We start from the raw sequence: 20,338 nt of genomic DNA, 5'->3' as shown, positions 1-20,338 counted from the left end.
GTTACGATCTTGTGATCAGTTTATGGTTTGGCAATGTTAATAGTTTTGGTGCAAAAAGCGATTTCATAGTGTCTCGAATAACGTTTGACTTGGTAGAACTCAAGAAGATTTCTAGAAGACGATGCTAAATGGAGTGAAGTTTGGCTGCTACATTTTTTCACAGTCGAAGTTAAAGAAAATGAGGATGAATCTTGTAAATAGTTCATTTGAATTACGTGTCCAAACTAATTATTTACTAATGTACGATGTAGTAATTGGAGACTCTTCAAGCCAAAGCCTTACAAGTTCAACTAGCAGATTGGAAATAAAAATAATACAATCGCTCTTTGGACCAAAAACATCACTTAATATACCTACACTTATTTCTTTAACATACTAGAGGCCTTGGAAAGGCAAATAACTTGGGCCCCATTAGATTTCTGAGAGGCCCTGCAATGGCGTAACAACTTATTATACATGGCAGCGGACCGGTGGCGGCTCTCAAAATGGCGGGTGGGCGCGCAGGAGTGATGTAGAAGAGAATTCCGGTGGAAAAGTAAAATAGGATTTGTATTTTTGGAGAAGTGAAAGTGGGTGAAGGTACAGACTAAAACAAGAATAATATAGACAGACAAGGAGGAAAATGAAATTCTCCTTGGGGAGGTTAGGTCACCACCAGGGAGAAACATAGGGAAATAATGCAGACAATAGGGGAAAAAAGGTTTCTCCTAGGAACGAAAGTTCCCAAATTGAGAAACATGAAAGCAGAAGATATGGAAGTAGAGGTCGACGCCAATATCCTCCGGAAACGGAAGATGTTGGAGTCAAAACAGAATCCAGAAAATATATTTTCTAAGCAGAAATAAGGTTATGGTGTTTAAGAACGTTTCATACATAGAGGCCAGAGAAATAGTGAGAGCAGAATTGGGTATCGAAGAAAGGAGAGGTTTCGGCTATAGAAGTAATGAAGAGTTGGACATCAATATAGACGAGAAGGAATTCCCCTCTATAGGAGGGAAGAGAAATAAACAAAAAGAAAAAATAGAGAGATGGGAGAACAGACCAGTAACGATAAAAAATTCATTCTGGCGAAACAGAGAGGAAGAGATTAAAATAAGAATGAGTATGAAAAACAGATTCGAATTCCTTAAATCAGAGGAGGAGACAGAAGGAACTCTGTATTCTTTTTCATACCATCCTCTGGGAACATTATTGTATGACTCTCCTTCGTACGAAGACAGATCAGACGAAAGATATAAAGAAGACAAAGATAGAGAAGAAAAGGCAAAGGTGCCAGACGAAGATATACAGCTTCTCTTGCATGGCAGCGCCACATCACGGATTTTTTGAGAACCTCCTACACTCTAATCTGTCTTTTGAACAATCGTGCCAATGGCGGTCGTATAAATTATTTCGCAAATAAGTTGTTACGCCTATGGCCTTCGTAATTTCGAACAGTCTACGACACACATGGATAAAAATTTGTACAACGTCGCTTGGAACAGAGATGGGCAAAATTTTATTCGAATATTAGATAACGAATAAGACCCAGCGTATAGCAATTTATTCGTCACGCTTATTCGATCGAACATTAAAATTATTTAATTGCCCATTGTGAAGTACTTGGTTCTATAACTTAAACCCTAATTTTTATTAAATAAATAACGGATAAACGATCGTTTGCCCGTTATTTGTTATTCGAAATTTTTATCTAGATAAGAATTTTGCCCATCTCTAGCCTCGAACGTTTCTTATTTCCCGTACAATCGACGATCCTTTATGGAACGTGCATTCGCTTCACGCGCCCGGCGCGATTTCGATGCAACCTCGTTTCCTCGCGTCATCTTTTTTTTCCTTTTAATTAATTAACTCTGTCTTTCTGTAACCGTCTTCTCCGCGCTACTATTTACAATGTACAGTGTCGTGTGTTTTTTCCACCTGTCCTAGGTTCGCGGTTACGATGGGACTCGCTCGTCTCGATGACCGTTCCGATCCATTGGATTGGACGAAGAGTCTTCTTCTTTTCATCGACAGATGAGTCTACGTGAATCACGCGTTTCTTTTTAACCCTCTATTGCATGAATATTCTCTATCCACCACAAAAAAAAAAAAAAAATTGCTCGAATTAATATTCGCTTTAAACAATAAATAAGATACTTCCATAAGAAAATACGTGCAAATCCTATGCAATCTCTTTAATAAAATTTAAAAAAGAAAAACTCTTTTTAATTAATTTCCACATGATGCAATAAAGGATTAATTTTACGCACGTATACATAACCTATAATTTAATGCGTTCTTTTATTTAAAAAAAAGTACGAATATTTCTTTCGATTTAATTTTAATCTCTTTTAGAAGAATGAAAAGACTTTCCCGTCCAATCCAATATGTAACACATTCGCTCGTCCTCGTTGTTTTCTGGGACAATATCATCGAACCCGCCGAACGAAAGAAGACCATTCTTGCGTCCAGCGGGTGTTTAGTACAAACGTAATAATAATAATAATAATATTGTGGTGTCGAAAGTCAAGCGACGAAGTTGACAACACGTCAAGAGGTATCGGCGCCATGACGCGCCATCGAGGATGTGTTTAGGTTACAAGATACAGCATAGACTGTTTAGTTTTTAAGGGATTGATGAATGAATGCGTGGGTGTGCAGAGAATAAGCTTGGCTGCGTTTTTCTTTAACGCATTCAGTTAGACGTTAGACAAGTGTCCAAAAGATCATATATGCAAAGCGTCTGTTAAAGAGGTCCGCTAAGATATTTGTGAGACACGAGAAATATGATAGATCGTGGGCTAGCTTCAAGGAAGCCCTTAAGGAAGAATTTTCGCAGACGGTAAACAGTGGCATTGTGCATAAGAGATTAATAGAACGTAAAAAAGTCCTAAGTTGTGTTCGCGAGAAGTGCTCGATTATCTTAAACGATGGCGCAGTCAGATAGGATGTTTCTGACCACGGTACACACACCACAATATTAATAATAGTAATAATAATAATAATAATCATAATAATAATAATAATAATAATAACCGTATAAAAAAAAGAATCGAGGACGCTTATGCGTTCGCGAGGCGGCCCACTCGGGCAGTCGTTGCACATTAGTTTAATCCGGGTTAATTGCTAACTAATTCTCGTTTAGATATTGTGTAATAGGAACTTAATCGTACGTCTTCGCGCCAGCCCAATTCGATTAACTCTTCATAGGACAATAGAATTGAAACGTTTTCATTATTCTCTCTTTTAAGAATAAAATAGTAAATAATAATATACTCGATGATGATACGTTTGCGCCTTCTATTTCGTGCTTCTACATATTCCAATCCATGTGCAAACGTACATCAGAGAATAGTATACAAACTTCTGTCCCGTAAGGAGTTAAGAACACAACCCTGGCGAGACGGTGTCGCCAACATCGATCACAAACACAGGCCGGATTACCACATACAAAGATCATTGACGACATACAATTGGCGCCAATTTTCTACTACCAGTGACACTATTGATTTCAATCGCAAGTATTTTTAGATAAAATTAATTACCTTTATAGATAGAATAAATTCCCATCATAAAAAATTAGAAATAAAAAAGATGAAGCATTAAAGAAAATTATCGAGGTTCTGGGTGACTTTGAATTATATGTAAATTATTTGAAAAATATTAAAACTGTGGAAACGCAAACTGGTGCCGTTAAATACAACCGTTATTAATCTTTGCATACGATAAACCTTCGCTTGAAGCAACTGACCGCTCCAGCATAGAAGGGCGGGAAACTTCAAAATAGGCTGCGAGTCCGCAAACGCGTCCCATTGATTGTAATTATCTACATTCAACGCGTACGTAATCACGTTCTGGAAGAGCTGCATGGATGACAATAGAGTGGTCAGTTGTTGCAAATATCGTTTGATCGAGATACACCTCCGCCGGTTGCGCATGCATTGAACTGAATTTGAGTGGGGGAAAGGCCCGGTGGTCCGCCTGCGAAACGCTGACGCCATCTATCCGAATGGCAGCGAGATTATGCGAGTCCCCGTCGCCGCTTTTTATCACTTATCACGGTAAATATATATAATAATCTTATATATATACTTCTTGTGTTTATATATATATATATATAATATATAATAATATCTTATATGTATATTTTCTTCACATTATACCTATTATATCATCTTTTATTTTCCGCTTAAACGTACTTCTGCGCGTGCGCTATTTATACTATTTACAACGTTCCCGGTAATTTTTTTTTTTTTTTTTTCGTTTAAATCGTAGTCCCCGAAGTGTTCGTCGCACACTCATTTTCTTTAAACATTAATACGCGCGCCGGTGTAATGTCGAAGCGCGCGTGCGTTATGTTCGATCGTCGTTCCCTCGCACGGTTACACACCAGAGATGGACAGAAATTTAATCTACGTGATAAATTTCGAATAAAATGTATCATCGTATCATATATTCTATGGTGAACGAATGAAAGCTTATTCGAATAACTTCCTTCGAATAAACATCGTGAATAAATCACTGCACAGAGATTTCTTTGTCTCTGTGTTATTATACATTAATAATCTTGTTATAATTAAAGATCTGCCCATCTCTGTTACAAACGTTTTCACGCCATGAACCCCGACGAACTCGCCCCGCGCCTCTTTTCGCCCCGTCCGCCCTCAGTCGGCCGAATTTGCAGGTACTCCACCGGTACCGTATTTACGGGCGCGTTTTCAACGCGTCAAAGGTACACTCGTGTAAAAAGTACGAAATAATTTTCCCCCCGTCCCCTCGAGTGTCTGTTCTTTCAACGAAAGGCGAGAACACACCACCACGCCCTGTTCCGACGCCGTGCTTGGTATTCCGCTTGACAGCCAGCTCGATTCGAACGAAATACCGATCGTGTGGCATGAGTATTTTGTTTTCACTTGTATGCAATGTAAAGAAGACGCTCGCATCTCTCTTGTTGCTATGCACGGAACACCAAGCTCATCCGATGAGGTGGCGCTGCAGTCGCGAGACACTACATAGCGCACGCGAGTCGCACCAACGCGATGGACGAAATTTTTTAACAATCTAGCGTACGTTAAAGGACTCGCGTGCGCCAAGTGTCTTGGACGTTCATGCCAGAGCTCGTCTTCATACCATGCAAGAAAACAACGGTGTTTGTTACTGAAACGCTCCGGACATTCGCATCAAGCGCGCATATATAATTTCACACAACGTTTTCGTTCGTGCACGTGTCCCTGTGTGCGTGTACGTGTTTCTGTATGGTGTTTGTAATGTTTTATGTTATCACTTGGCCGTAGATAAGGTACTACATTGAAACGACTCGAAGAGGTGCTGTGAGAGAGTTTTCTCTGTATCGCATACTCCTCGACTAGACATTTGACCATAAATTTGTCGTTATAACAAAATCTATTAATTATTCTTCGATACACCCTCAATAACCGCCTGATGTTTCTTTGCAATGATACATTGGAATGCAAAAGTAATTCTAAAAGACGCTAATTTGTCTGCACATGCGCTGTACGACTGTCACAAAAGTACTCAGATGGCGTATCAGATAACAAAGAAGCTCCCTCGGCATATTATGGACCTTGGGAGTCGTTTCAACTCGATCTATTCTTAAATTCCCCGTAATGTTAAACATAATATTGCTCGTTGTTTTACATTAAATACGAGAGGAACGAATCGATGAGAGGGGCGGTGGATGTAACACAAAATATCAAAAAACGACGCACAATCAAATTGACAGAGCAACAACGAAAGGTTATCATACTTGAGCGAAATTGGAGAATTTCGAACTCATGGATACAATAAACGAAGGAACGAAAATTGTTAATCGGCCAAAATTCACGGTTCACGTTTGATCAATGAACTTAGCACGTACCGTGTGACTGTTACGTATATGTTTGTACCTATATACATACAAGTATCTAGCATGTTCCATGTACAATGTCTGTATGCAAGTGTAGCGTGTCGTTCTTGTATGTACGTGTGTGTACATGCTGGCTTCAACGCATTGCGCGCCGGTCCCGCAGTTACTAAAGGGACTTTTTAGCCTATCGCTTAACCGCCGGGATTCCCCTGTATATAGGGACCCTTTCATACCACACAGAACACGTTTTAAATTGAATGGGTAGTCGTTATCGATGTTTTCTTGTGTATTCATCCTTTTTACCAAACAAAACACAATTTAAACAATTAACAATAACTCTGTTAGAATATTGTTTACATGGATTGCAGTAGTAAACATTGAAGTAAACATTTTTGTTTCATGATTCAAAGTATTGGTACAAATATTATTTTCTGTTGAATATTATCTCGTGCTTGATTGATCATACATCATTTTCCAAGAAAAATTCATAATAGCATATTTTTTTACAATGTATACTGCATATTATTGGTAAAGATTTAAAACGTTTGCAAAGTGAAATTAAATAATTGCATTTGGTGCTTGATTGATCATATAAAAATATTTAACAAGAACAGAAATAGGAAATTTTCTTGTATACCGATGAAAATTTAAAACGTTTTCAAGGTATTTTACGATAAACACCTAATCGTCGCAACAGGCAACAAGACTACCGGCGCCTAGGCGATCAACGAGATCTGGCCGGCGCGCAACGTGTTCACATCGAATTAATTACAGTTTAAATCAACATGTGTCGCAAAACGTTATTGTACCTATCTCTGTTTGTTCTCTCGCGTAAGTAATCAGTCGATTTATAAATTATTATATCGCTTTATCGCGTTAGACTCGGTTTAAACGCTTAAACTTCGATTTAAGTATAGCTGCTCTCCTGGGTTCGGTTAGTGGACGTTGAGGACGAGATCGCGCGCGGATCGCCGTTCCTCTTCGCGGAGTGCGTCTCTCCGTCGAGTTTAATTAATTAATCTCTTCGTTCCACACCCCGAGTGACGGTCACCTTCGCTCTATGCCCGTCGGCCACTCTATTTTACACGTGTATATGATACATTAACGGGAGATCAGTGGCGCACAGTGGCCTTCGCGCGACGATCCGAAGGGACCGATATTAATCCCGATCTCTAAAATGCAGGTACATTTGTTAGGCGTCGTGCCCCAGAATACAGAGTGGTTTCGCCTCGAACGCTCTTCCATTCATGATCACGTGTCCCAATCTGAATACAGCCTCTAGTAAATGCTCTCGAATTCAGGGCAGCGTTGCTAGACCACCTGGACTTCTCATAGACCCACCAATGGCTACCCTTTTAGCTCCATTTCGCTATTCTTCAAATCTCCTTCAATCTCTGGCAAATGAAATTTTTCTTCTAAAACTGACTACTCGACACATTCGCTGCCCTTATTATGAGGCGAACTCGTGTTTCACCTGCCATGAAAATTGCTTATCTACTTGAAATTTCAGAGCTTCCTATACCAATAAATATTTGTTGCATCTACGTAAACATACATACGTAACGGAGGCCAGTGAACGTGTTAAACAGTTGTTTCGACATCCTCATTCTTTGTACAACTTATTCAACATTTCGTCATTGTACTCTCGTGTATACCTGTCTTTCAGGTTGTCTGCTAATTGTTCATCGGTGAAAGAAGCCCAGCTCGTCTAGCGAACTCTGATTCAGGGACTATTTAGGTTAGTCCGAGGTCTAGCTACGCCGAACGTCTCGATGGAAGGGCGTTCGATTACACCCGTGTCCTGTTCACGACGTCAGGACGTATCTAGACTCCTCGACGAAGACTGCAGGCGATCCGTGCGAATAGTACGCACATGGCTCTGTGTATAGAGCAGAATTGAGCACCAGGACGTGTGTCGTCCTAGCACCATATCGACTTTTCTATGCACGAAACGTGTCACTGTACGTGTGTGTATGTATGATGTACGGATGTGTGTATGATGGGTGTGTAGTATAGGCCACGGCGGTTACGTTCTATGCGTGTAAGTGTACCATCGGTGTGTCAGAGTGTATGGCATTTAACCCTTAGCAGTCCAAGTTCTAAAAACCTTGACGGTTGTGTTGACAGAAATCGTTTACAGGATCGTAACGTACCTTCATTTATTTTAAATAGTAAAAATTTAACCGTTCTTTCTCTGAGTGTACTTGTACCATCAAGGGTTAATTAATTGTCGCCTGTTTCTCAATGTCTTCCTTAATCCCCAAAGAAAACCCATCGATCGATGGACACTCCCGTTTTCTGATTGGCTGTCGCTAGCCGAGACATCGCCGTAGAGTTCTCAACGTCGGCCGGCTAGGCAAGGGATACCATGATATCGCATACTTGCATTAAAAAAAAACGTACGAACAGGGTCACGATGAGTTTTTTTTTTCCGTTGAGTACACGTAGGTCTGTCGCGTAGTCACCGCTTTAAAGACTCGTAGAGAGGTAAGGCTCTCCCTGCCACTCGTCTACCGCATCGCCGGCCCGGGGGGCGTGGACGTTGAAAGCTCTGAGACTTTTTCGTGTTCTCTGTCTTTCTCTTTCTCTCTCTCACACACACACACACACTCTCGCTCTCTCAGTCTGACGTGCCATGGTTGGCGACACTCCGAGCTTAGAGCCAGGGGGGGAATACCCTCTCATAACGTGCGCCGCCGAATTCGCAGGTGCAACTGCAAAAACAGACATCGTTTGCGATATAGTATACCTAGTCGTTCGAGGTGTCCGTTGAGAAGCCGAAGTAGTACCCGATCTCGCGTTGCAGAGTTTCAACTAAAACATAAGTTTTTCGAAACTTTTTAAACTGTACATGAAAGAGAGGAGAAAAGACACATGTGTAGTATAACAGAGTAAATCTATACAGGGTGCGTCGCAAGTCAGGTTGAGATATCGTCGGGAACTGGACTTGTGACGTAACCTGTACAATTCTAATTTATTGGTTCGATCTACTTGGTTGTTTTTCGTGCAATGGACAATTTCTGGCAATCTACACTGCCGTGGGCACACTACAGGAATATAGAGAGACAATGTCAAATAATTTTGTCAAGTATGCATGTATATGTTTAAAACAACGCGAGCTCGGGATATATGGTGTATTCGTCGATTTAGAAATTGTAATCACCTCTTTGCCTCGCGTTCTAAACCCCGTTTCCAATGTATGCGCCGTTGCGTATCCCCGTTACGGTCTGCACCTGCGAGCGCAGCGTGTCACGACGCGTACCCATCTCCCACGGGGAGCAGACCCATGGTAGTATCGGTTGGCGGTGGTAGTTGGAACGTAACCATAGATAATCGATCGGCGGGCAACCGACACGTTACGGTAATAAATAAGAAAAAGAAGACCTCCTGGAGAGTCGGCCAACCAGGCGTCAATGGATTCGAGAGAGGCCAACCAACGGTTCGACTTGCAGTTTTTTTTTTTTGTTTCGAGCCGCGCTTTTTATTTGCTCTGCGGCATCAGTGGGTAAAAATCGATGAGGTGACTCAACGATGTTAAAATCGGGGGCTATGATCCAACGCACATCAACGACTCGTGCGTACTACTGCTGCTACCGGTGCTGACGCAGGCGCTGCCCACGTTGCTGCTGCCACAGCTGCCGCTAGACGGCGCTAAGTGTTGCTGCTGCTGTTGATGCTGATGGTGCTGCTGTTGGTGGTGCTGGTGTTGCTCCTGCGCCGTCGTACTCCTGAGGATGTCGTCCGCGGACAGGGGCGTCAGCTTCCATCCAGGCATGAAGTCTAAGTCTAAGTCCGGACCGATATCGACGTCCAGTAGCTCGTTGTTGTTCAATGGGTCCAGGGGCGACTGACTCGATAGAGAAAGCACGCTGCCCCAGTTGATCGAACGGCTATCGTCGCTGTCGCCGATACCGGAATCGACGTCAGTTTCATTCGACGATGTCGGAGGCATTGGAAACGGCGTCAGCCTGCCCTGCTCCGGTGGTTGGAGTTGAGCGATCGGCGCTGGTATAACCGGCTCCATGGGCGGCGGACTTCTGTCCCTCTCCATCTCGCGTTCCAGATGCCTGAGCGTGTTGCAGATGAGAACCGATCGATGAAGGCTCGGATCTGGGAACTGGCGATACCTCGCCAGCTTGCACATAGAAATGTTCAGGACGGCTAGCCGCCTTTGTCTGTAACAGGCTCTGCCGCGTCGACACCAACTCGACCTCGAGCCCTCGCAGCACCTCTCGTTCGCTCGGTAACTCGAGCCGAGCTCCAGATAACTCTTCCCGTTTTCCTCGCGCCGTATCGTCGGCGGCTCGTAATGATGAGGCGCCCCCCACTGCGGCTGAGGTCTCGAGAGTTGACTGTAACCGTTGTTACCGACCGGACTGCCCGGTCCACGTTGATGATGGTAATAATGCTGCGGATGATGGTGCAGGTGGGCCACCGTGGATGCCGGCGGCGCTGACGTTGGTGTCGACGACTGTTGTTGCTGTTGCTGCTGCTGCGACGACTGATGCTGTTGTTGTTGCTGTTGCTGCTGCTGCTGCTGCTGCTGCTGCTGCTGTTGCTGGGAACTAGCCGATGTTGGCTGACAAGGATTCGTCTGCAGGCATGGCGGACTCACTTCCATCTCGTAATATGACGTCGGCGTTTGGCTCAGCGGGGGCGTGTAACCATCTTCCATTGCCCACCAGCTACCCTCCACTCGGCCTAACTTCGATGGGCTCTCGCCCATATCCATGTCGAACTCCATGCAGCCCACACCTCCCTCCAGTTTACGTTTTCCTGCCGTGGCCTGCAGACCCATCATTGCACAACTCTGAAAATAGATCAAGAACGCGATTAGTCAGAGGCAAATTCTGATTTTGCAGAAGACATTGGTTAACTTCAATAACTTGTAGAACTGGAGAAGGAAGTAATGAAGTCGAAGTAACTTGTTGGAAGGAAAGAAACTCTTGATTATTTTTAAAAGAATATTTATCGAATGCTTTGGAAATGGAGGCTTCCTCGTTTAGTTTTACTTAATAAAGAAATAATTACTGGAGTCATGAGAAAGATAAACCGAAGGAACTAGAGGGCGTTTTAGCGACATGCCAGCGAAAGATCTCGCCGAGTCTCGATACTCTATTACAAGCGGGAGAGTAGGCAAAACGACATGACTCAGAGGGTCGGCTCGCTGACAGACGTTCGAGAATGACGTCAGGCGTCTCCCTACCCCGAACTGAAAGAAGTCATCGTCGGAATGGATGATCGAGTGGGCATAGGCAGAGATGGGGGGACAGAGGAGTGTTGTTACTCATGGGCTCAATCAGCAAGCATGCGGGCCCCTTGTGAAATGCTCTTCATTTTCCTTCCGTCTCTCTTATTTTTCCTCCACCCAATTACAATTCGTTTCGAGATAAGTGGAAAATTCGAGGTACCAAATTTCAAACTTATTCAACGTTCATGTAGGTATTTACACATGAAATGAAATATAAAGATCGATAATATTACATAATCTATGTTATTTAAACAATATTAAAACAATATTATTACACGTAAATTTGTCAGAAGTTTCTACGCTTGGAATCCTATCCCCCGCCATGTTGGAAAATGGTAACACACGAATAGCCATAAATCAATGGAGAACAGTTCAACTTTGGTCAACGAATAACCTCTAACACGATCTTCCTACGAACATCGATAAAAAGCGATAAGCAAGCTCGCTAAAACGTAATGAATCTATTAGATCCCACGTGGACATCGATGATTTACGTCCGCGGGAGTCCGATTCGGCGACCGTGCGAGTGAAAGTAAGTAAATAATCGCTCCTCCTTCCAGCCTTGCTTGCTCGAGCGAGCCCCGAGGGGGCGAAGAGAAAGAAGGGGGATATCGGAGAAAATTTGAAAGGTAAAAATCTCCTCTGCGTATGAGAACCGCTGACAGCGCGCGGTTGGTTGCGTGAAACGCCGCGAGATGTCACCACCGACGCGTTCGTCGTTTCGTCGCATACACGTGGTCAGCACATGACGTTCGGTTTGATTTCGCGAAAAAGACGAGAGAAGAAGGAGAGAAAAAAAGACTGAAAGAAAAAGCAGAAATGGAAGGAGCCGCGGAAAGTTGGAAACCGCGGTAGGAGGCGCACGGCGGCTTCGACGTCATTTAAACAGATAATCGATGCGTTACGTTGTTAACAGCGAAGTCGAAGAGCGGCGTGTGCAACTGGCAAGACAGGAGAGGGGAAAAAAGTTCCGAGGAAACGAGCAATGCCATCGGAGACGATACCGAGCGCTCACGATACGCGTGCGGCAAAACAAACGCGTCGTCTTGCTACGGCAATAGAACTTAACGTTACCTAATGAAAAGGTTTCTATTTAAATGAATCTTGTACAGCACAATGCACACTCTGCTGGAAAAATGAAACATGGGAGGCTTTTTCAGGTTATGATCGCGCTGATTATCGAACTGACCAGTAGGTGGCGGTCCTTCTCGCTTGAGAGAATCTTAAGCCTCACGTAGACTTAAAAGATTAAGTTCTGGGCTTGTCGTGGCAGAGAGGATAATTTCACATTAAGTTTCACACGAATTTAAGATGTATATTTCCTTGCAAAAGGTGTTAGATAATGTGTTAAGCATCGAGATTTAAGGTTAGAGTATTCGTTATAAAAATATTCTATTGAATATAAACGTATTTGTTACAAATGTATTAGATTAAACTTCTTAAATCAATTTCTACTAAAGTTTTGGGTAGTAGAAGAATATCTTCTTGAAAATGACTTGCAACACGGTAGCAGAGCCAGCAGCCAACGACTCAATCTCAACTCGGCAGTGTACATCCGCCACGGCGGCCTACTTGGAATACGACTCGCTCGCGAAGGTTCTCCTTCCAACAGGGTCGACCAGTCCCGAAGCTCTCAGAGAGTCGATTCGCGGAATCGTGGGGAAAACAATGACGGATCAGATCCGCGAGCTTGGTTTCGCCTTCCATCACGGTGAAAACGCAGTTTCCTTAGGAAAGTACTTCTTTTTTTAAACGATCGAAGCTTTCCCGATGCTTGCCCTTATTTGTCGCGGAAAAACGATGATGCACTTCGCCCTAATACGTGAATATTCGCTGAAATTCGAATTCATATGTGGGCGACGAGGTCTAGGTTAGATTAGAGACTATCCGAGTTTGTGTCCGCTGGGTGGACCTGTTTTACCAATCGAGCCGGACTACCTTGTCGACGGATACTTTCTCCGTAAGAGTAACTGTTATCGGTTTGGTCTCCACGTTTGGATTAAATTATTAATTTGTGGAATATTTGTAGCTATGGGGTAGTTTCTGTTGGAATTAAAACTAAAATAATCGACCTAACTGAGAATGGAATATTGTCACGAGTCTTAAGAATCATATACCAAAACTTATGCATTAATATATTCATAGTAAGTTTATACTTTCATTAAAATCACTAGGACCAACGCTAAATTAGAGCAGCGTTTGCTTTGCTACGTCAATGATTATCGATTAAAAAGAAAGTGGGTATCTATATAGCCACAACGCGGGAGATGAAGACTTCACTCGTCGTGGTCGAGAATTTCCCGTCGTCTGCGAATGATGTTTGCGAAACATGGTCCGGGCACTTGTTGAATCGAGACGACCACCGGGTGGTTGCTGCAGGGGGTTACCCGCGTAACGGATTAGCTGTGTGTGGCAGAAATGCACGGTTCTTAACTGCCCATAAATCAAAGTCACGAAGCGCGCCCCGTTCCGCCACTCTCTCTGTTTCTCACGCGAAATTTTTCAGGGGTTGCGGTTTGCCCAACTCTCTGTCCAAGAATCTTTTGAACCTCGCCTTACTTAGGATCGTGGCACTGATTCAAAGAGGAAGCACGCTTTCGTTCGTTTCACCCTCTCTAGACTTTTCGCGCTGCCGTTTCAAGCAACTCAATCGCATCGATGAAAATTGTTCTCCGTTAAAGAATGCACGGGTTTCGTACGCTTCATCGCTTGAGAATAGTTGAGATCTCTTCCAATCCTTTAGCATTTTGTACTTCCTTTCGGAGAAAAACTTTTAGTGAACCCCTTAAGTTGGATCAAAGCAAATTGTTTTAAAGAAATATATATTTATACATTGGAAATTATCACTGGATTCATTTTATGTATGTAACTACTCTTACAGAAATATGTAAAGCTGTAAAAAAACAGCTAGATAAGTCGGTTAGAAGGAAAACAAAACATTACAAGTCGTACAAAAACTTGAAACGCTTGTGTTGAATACATCATCAATTATAAGACTCATAGGATACTAACATACCACCGTATTTCAAATTTACTTTTGCGAAATTGCGCCCAGAGTGAAACGTCACAATAAATGTGTCACGTGGACGAAACGTATAATTTCATGGCAGAGAATTTCTATAAACAAAATCGCCCCAATTCCTGGTTTATCGTCGGGTATGTGGGTCAATGGAATGAACGTGAGAGAAGTACTAGAACTAGAAAAGATTCATGACGACTGCGCCCGCAATAAGATAATGTTCACCGCGTGAAGCCTATCTGGACGAGCTGTACTGTACGCTCGAGAAGATTAACAAAGCTAGCTTTTGCGTCATTCTTCATAAAAGCAAGGAAAATTCTGTCCACCGTTAGAAAAAACTTTTAAATGTCCCGAAAATCAAATATAAAGTATCTACAGGGAAAAAAATCTATGTGCACAATAAAACGTTTATTTTATATTTATATTCATTAAAATATCTATATACTGTAGTCATGATATTCATTTATTGCATTTAAAATATTTATATTATATTTATATTCCTTTACTGTACACTGTAGTCATAACATTTATTTTTCTTTTTAAAAAATGTTGCTTCTATATTTAAAATACATTTCATTTTCACGAGTCGAGTATCTTTATTTGCGTGTTAGACGAGATTCGGTTTGAAGGTAAATATTTTTCTAACCGTGATTGGTAAAAATGTTTTATATAGCGCGTGTTCGGTTTCGTTTAACTCGTCACGAGCAGTGGCGAAGCACGAGAAAAGAATCAAAAGTAGAGAAGGTTCGCGGTGGATCCGGCTATGCCTGACGATGAGGTAATGTTTGCTACACGAGTCAAAGCTATCTAGCCAGCCAGCGAACGAACACACACGAAGCCGTGCTCGAGCCAGTTGGAGCCCCGTAGATAAAACCAGCGACTGTATGGCGTCGTACATTCCTAAGCTATATGCGTGTACGCTAACCGTGCGCGAATACATCCATACGGTCGTATAAGATCGAATATTTGGATCCCACGTTTTCAATTCGATTATTTGAAAATTGTTGGCAATGCTGATAATTATACGTGTCCAAAAAAAGAGAGAAACAAAAAAAAATATATATATATTGTATATAAAACGGTCGAAGACACTAGTTGCTTTGGAGGTTAGTTCAATAATTCGGTCGTACAACTGCGGGGACACGAGCAACTCGGTCAGAGTTCCGAAGTCGAGCGGTGGAAAAAACAGAATACGAAGATTCAACGCATTCAAAGTTCGAATGCAAAAAAAAGGAGAAGGAAGAAAGAGATAACGATACGAGGAAAGTCGAGTGGCGTAGCGACTTCGCGATACTGTACCTCCACGCTATTGTTCGCGAGTATCAGCATATTGGGGATGTATGCTCGATTTCCGTGAAAAATTAATGGTAGAATCGAAGTCACTATAGTAGACTTCGAAAAATCAATTTCCTAGATGTTGACAATACGTAGCATTTCTGATTATTATAAATACAGAAATATCAGTAGTAATGCATTCAATTTTAACAATTTTATTTTGTGAACAACTGGGAATATTCTAAGCACATAAAAAGTTCCATTATTCAAATTATTTTATTTCATATTTTACCTACAACTGATGAAGTCTCTATGACTTCTCATCAGAAGTATATACATATTATGCTTTCAGGGATCCCTCTAAGTATTTAGATTCTAAATATCCCTAGATATAAATATATATATAGAAAGTGTCCATTCTTCCTCGAAAACCATGTGTAAATTACCCAATAAATCAAGCAATAATTTTATTATCGACAATGCCTTGCAATAGCTTCAGATAAATCGATTTTCTAAAAAATTCGGACTGTATCATCTCTGTGACGTAGTGACTCGTCGCATGACTCGCCACGAATAGTCCTAACCTAAGTTCGCGTTGAATTTGCAACTGTGTAGCGTGTGAATGCAAACGAGTGGTATCGGTGGGAATTTTCTGCGCCGCTCGGCACAGCACGAACGACGTCGAAGCGACGTTGATGCCGGCAGTCGGCAGTCATGACAACATGACGTCAACCGGCCGTGTGTTATTTTCGAAAGGGGACTCGATCGACGCGACGCCTGCCGGCGAGATCGCCAACTATGAAACGACGTCGCGCACGACGCTATCGGGCCAAAAAACAATAACGCGTACGATACAGGCCACCGTGTTAAGATTATCGAGCGTAATTCCGACGGGAATTTTTAAATAATTTATTCAACATGTTCCCGTGGTTCGTCGCGCAATTTTTGTATCTGTGCAATTAGCCTAGTTTAAAAAACATTTTTGTATGGCGTACTATCATCTTGAGTGGTCTTCCAAGATGTACTTTACTTAAAATAGTTGGACTAAATAATATAGTAAATTTATTATAGTATTAAAGTATTAGTATTATTATTAGTATTATTTAATTTGTACTAATTAATATTAAATTTGTTAAACTGTAATTTTATTATAATAAAATTTGAAGTACTTTGTTTTTTATTTCTATTTTTGTATATAGTAAAGATAATTGAAATAGAAGGTTAATAAATGACATTTACCCTGTGGAATGTTTTTAATCGATGATTCACGCGTTTATGCTCTCTTGCGGATTTTTTTATTCAAATGTATTATTGTTGCCGGAAAATCTTGCATTTGAACACGACGAGCATCGTGCGTATTACTTTCCAGTCGAGTAATGCTGTTCAATAGAGCTAGTTTTTATTCATCTACTTATCACTGACGCAGGTAAAGTATTATTTATAGGTATCATGCTCTGCCATACTGTTCCATGATGAAAGTGCACGATTTCTTGTAAGATATCGATGGATTCAAATTACGTAAGAATTGCATATGCAGAGGGTACTTTATCATCCAATCTTTTCTTCTTTGCTCATCTGAGCAAAATCAGTCTAGGAATAATTAAACTATTTTCTGCAATTTTTTGAAAAGTTAAATAGAATTTTTCCCTATTCTCAGCTTCTGCGTCTTCTGTTATTCTGTCCTCGTCATATTGACTGAACTATCTCACTTATTTTTATATAGTCGTATTTTTTAATTTTGTCAAGTAATATAAAACGATTTTAGGGTAAGGTACAATAAAGTACATATTCGTCTTTGTTTGTGTACTTTTTTCGACATGATCTATGAAAATTGTAATCACCGTTCGTTTATGCGTTTCGCACGAGGAAAATTTTACGAAATCGATGGTGAATTACGTAACTGTCGAATTTCATTTCGCAACGTGACGCAAGAACGTCGTCTCGCGATGAAATTTCTCGGAGCGTTTTCGCGGCTCGCGATCCTGGAAGCTGAACGCTTGGCTTTAACGGTGTAAAGTCCGCGGCAGATTAGCGCCGCGCTATCTCGTCGAGCGGATAAGATTGCCGGGGAGCAGCCAGTTAGGCTTCAAGGACTCGCGTGTTGCGCTCGTCGCGGACTTCAAAAAATTCGACGGCGCGCGCTTCCTGACGCAACCGCCTCTTTCAAATTTCAAATTCGTATTCCCAATTTAAACAAAAAATTGGTATATTCTTTTTACATGTATATAGTTTCATACACTCGAATTCGTAAATTTAGAATGAATTCCTTTAGAAGCTACTTGTTCCTTCATTTGTTATGATTGGACTGCGGATCTTTATACAAAATAAAATTTTCGCGAACGTGCCTACAAAAACTGAACCTAAATATGAATTTATTTTATTCTACAAATATTACAACACGAACTTTCAATGTTTTTTTATATTTTTACATATTGTTTGCATTTTGTAGTTTCTTGCACGTTCAAATTTCCTATAAATGCATAAAGATCCGCAGTCTAATTATGATTAATCCATGATATTGTATATCTTTCCATCGAATTGTGAATTTTATAATTTTAATATAATTTTCACTGGAGAAAACATTCATTATACTTTACTATCTATTTATAGATTTAAATTCATTGTTCTATCGTTTCTAATACCATTATGGCTTTGGGCTATTTGTTTACTTGAAGTATTTGTTATTGCGTGTTAGTGTTTATACCAGTGCGCCGCAATGCAACATTTGCAACCGCAAAATGCAGCGACTAGTATGCGCATGGGTAATTGTGTGCCACGGTCGAGCTGTTACAATAAATATGTTCCACGCGAATATACACATAACGACATGTACGAGAGTTCTATACAAAGAAAAACATCCCCCCCCCCAAAATTAAACGAATATTTGCTATTTATTATTAGTAATACAATATTATATTAAATCTTATTTCTCCGTTTACCGCAGAAGATGTTTGCATACGTGTGTATATATGTATTAGGTTGTCCCAAAAGTTTCTTTCGCTTTATTAATAAGTAATACATGCACAATATTTGATGTTTTATGTTACATTACTGAATTGTGCACGATTCATTTTGCTCCATTACTGTTACAACATGAATATCTATGAAATTAGATTGTCTATTTATAGAAACACGACCACAGAAAATAATTGAGTGCAACTCGCGAAAGAAACTTTCAGGACAACCTAATATACACATATCTTCTTTTTGTGGTGTGTAAAGTATATGAGATTTCTGATTCCTAATTTTAATTAACGAAGGGTAGCATACTTGGGGGAATGCAAGGGAGAGTAGATCCCCGATGGGACAGTTCGCCTAATTTAAACGGAGTTCAACAAGTAGGGCTCCATTCTCTCCCGTTATCAATCTATCAAAACGCGGTGATTCATATTTCCAGTGATCCCGAAGGTGATTGTGAGATGTAGATTCGATTGAAAACAATGCTATCGCCTGGCAAATATACGTGTTTAATTCTAGGATTTGATCTGTGAAATATTATAATAAAGTTCATTTTTTGCTCGCGAGGAACATTAATTAATAACGAAAGAATGGAAAGTAGAAAAAGATGCGCTGTATTTTATTTTGAACTGCGATTAAACGTACGGTTACACGTACACAGAAACTCTTGTGTAGACGTGCACATCGTATGTACAACCTTCACGATAAATACACTACCCTATATACCGTAGAAGAACCTACGGCGCCGGTCGGTCCTACATTAGGGGATGAATAAAGGAAGGTCTCCGAAAAGGGAGGGTTGTTTCCCCCGTGCAAGCGGTTCTCAGAACCCCTCGCAGCTGTGCTTTGTCGGCACGATCAGGAAATCGGTCATTCTACCCCCAGAGGGACCAACTAGGTGGGTTGAGAACAGAGATGGACGAGATTCTTATTTAAATGGAAAATTTTAAATTACGAACAGAATATAAACAACTGTTTATTCGATAAACAACAAAATTGAATGTTACAAGAGGAAGGAACTTAAATTTAATTGGTGAGCTAAATAGACCTCATGAATAAATTACTAAGTGTTGGTTTTATTTATTAAGACAAGTGTATCTATTAAGACAATGTTATAAATCTAAAGGACTTGACACTTTACCGACCGGTAGCCTATTAATCGTCTCTTTTCTATGGCAAACAATACTTTCTTATTTATTACTGAGATAGCACGATCCCATTGTATGCTTCCATTAATATGTGGATTATGAAATATTATATAAATATAATATAATATAATATAATATAATATAATATAATATAACACTAATGTTATGAAAATACACAATATTATTGAATTTAAGTACATATATGTCCAAACGCTATCGGTCGGTAAAGTGTTAAAATGAACCCTACAAGTTTTTAGTAACAAAATACTTTCCGTTAACATAATTATATCAGACTTAAATATAACCACGTATACTTTCACTTAAAATAAAAAAATCGAGTACATTCCACTCCACTAGTGTTTAATTAAAAAAAAACAATATCCTAGAGTCCTCGCAATAGCTTGCATCGACTCTTTGTGCACGTCTTATTTACCTCTGCCATTGTTCTACCACAATGTCGTCGGTTCTTCGGTTGAGAACCGCTATGGCGTAATCTAGTAGGGCGCACGGCATCTGCGGTGCCCTAAACGAAGGGTCCCGGCACCCCGAGCGCTCAGGAACTGCGGAGAGGAAAAGAGACGGGAAAGAAGACAGAAGGCGAAGAGGGGAAACGGATGGAAAATCGTGAGAGACGGAGCACGAAGAGAAACGGAAATGTAGTTGGCTTCTTAGCGTCGGCCTGTGGAAATAAAGAGATCGGGAACGAAGTTGCGATATTTCAGCCCTTGAGGGGACTACGGACGCCTTAATTGGTCCGAGAGAACACGCCGGATGCAGCGGCTCGTGTCAGAACGAACGGAATCGAGTCTTCTTCCTTCCAGCTCTTTCTCGTCAAATAAATA

At 41.0% G+C, this 20,338-nt stretch overlaps 1 protein-coding gene across 1 annotated transcript; it reads right to left on the bottom strand.

Moving 5' to 3' along the window:
* Positions 1–4,155: 4,155 nt before the first annotated feature.
* LOC128892651 (basic-leucine zipper transcription factor A-like) lies at positions 4,156–19,953 on the bottom strand. Its single transcript, XM_054153186.1, has 2 exons — positions 19,930–19,953; positions 4,156–10,655 (listed from the first exon to the last, which is right to left on the bottom strand). Exons 1-2 carry the CDS (start codon positions 19,936–19,938, stop codon positions 9,393–9,395), a joined length of 1,272 nt encoding a protein of 423 aa, XP_054009161.1. The 5' UTR covers positions 19,939–19,953; the 3' UTR covers positions 4,156–9,392.
* Positions 19,954–20,338: the final 385 nt, after the last annotated feature.

This window comes from Hylaeus anthracinus, unplaced genomic scaffold (genome assembly GCF_026225885.1).
Source record: "Hylaeus anthracinus isolate JK02 unplaced genomic scaffold, UHH_iyHylAnth1.0_haploid 12976, whole genome shotgun sequence".
Classification (NCBI taxonomy): Eukaryota; Metazoa; Arthropoda; class Insecta; order Hymenoptera; family Colletidae; genus Hylaeus; species Hylaeus anthracinus.
The sequence above is the reverse complement of the archived record's forward strand: the minus strand, read 5'-3'. Positions and strand labels throughout refer to the sequence as shown.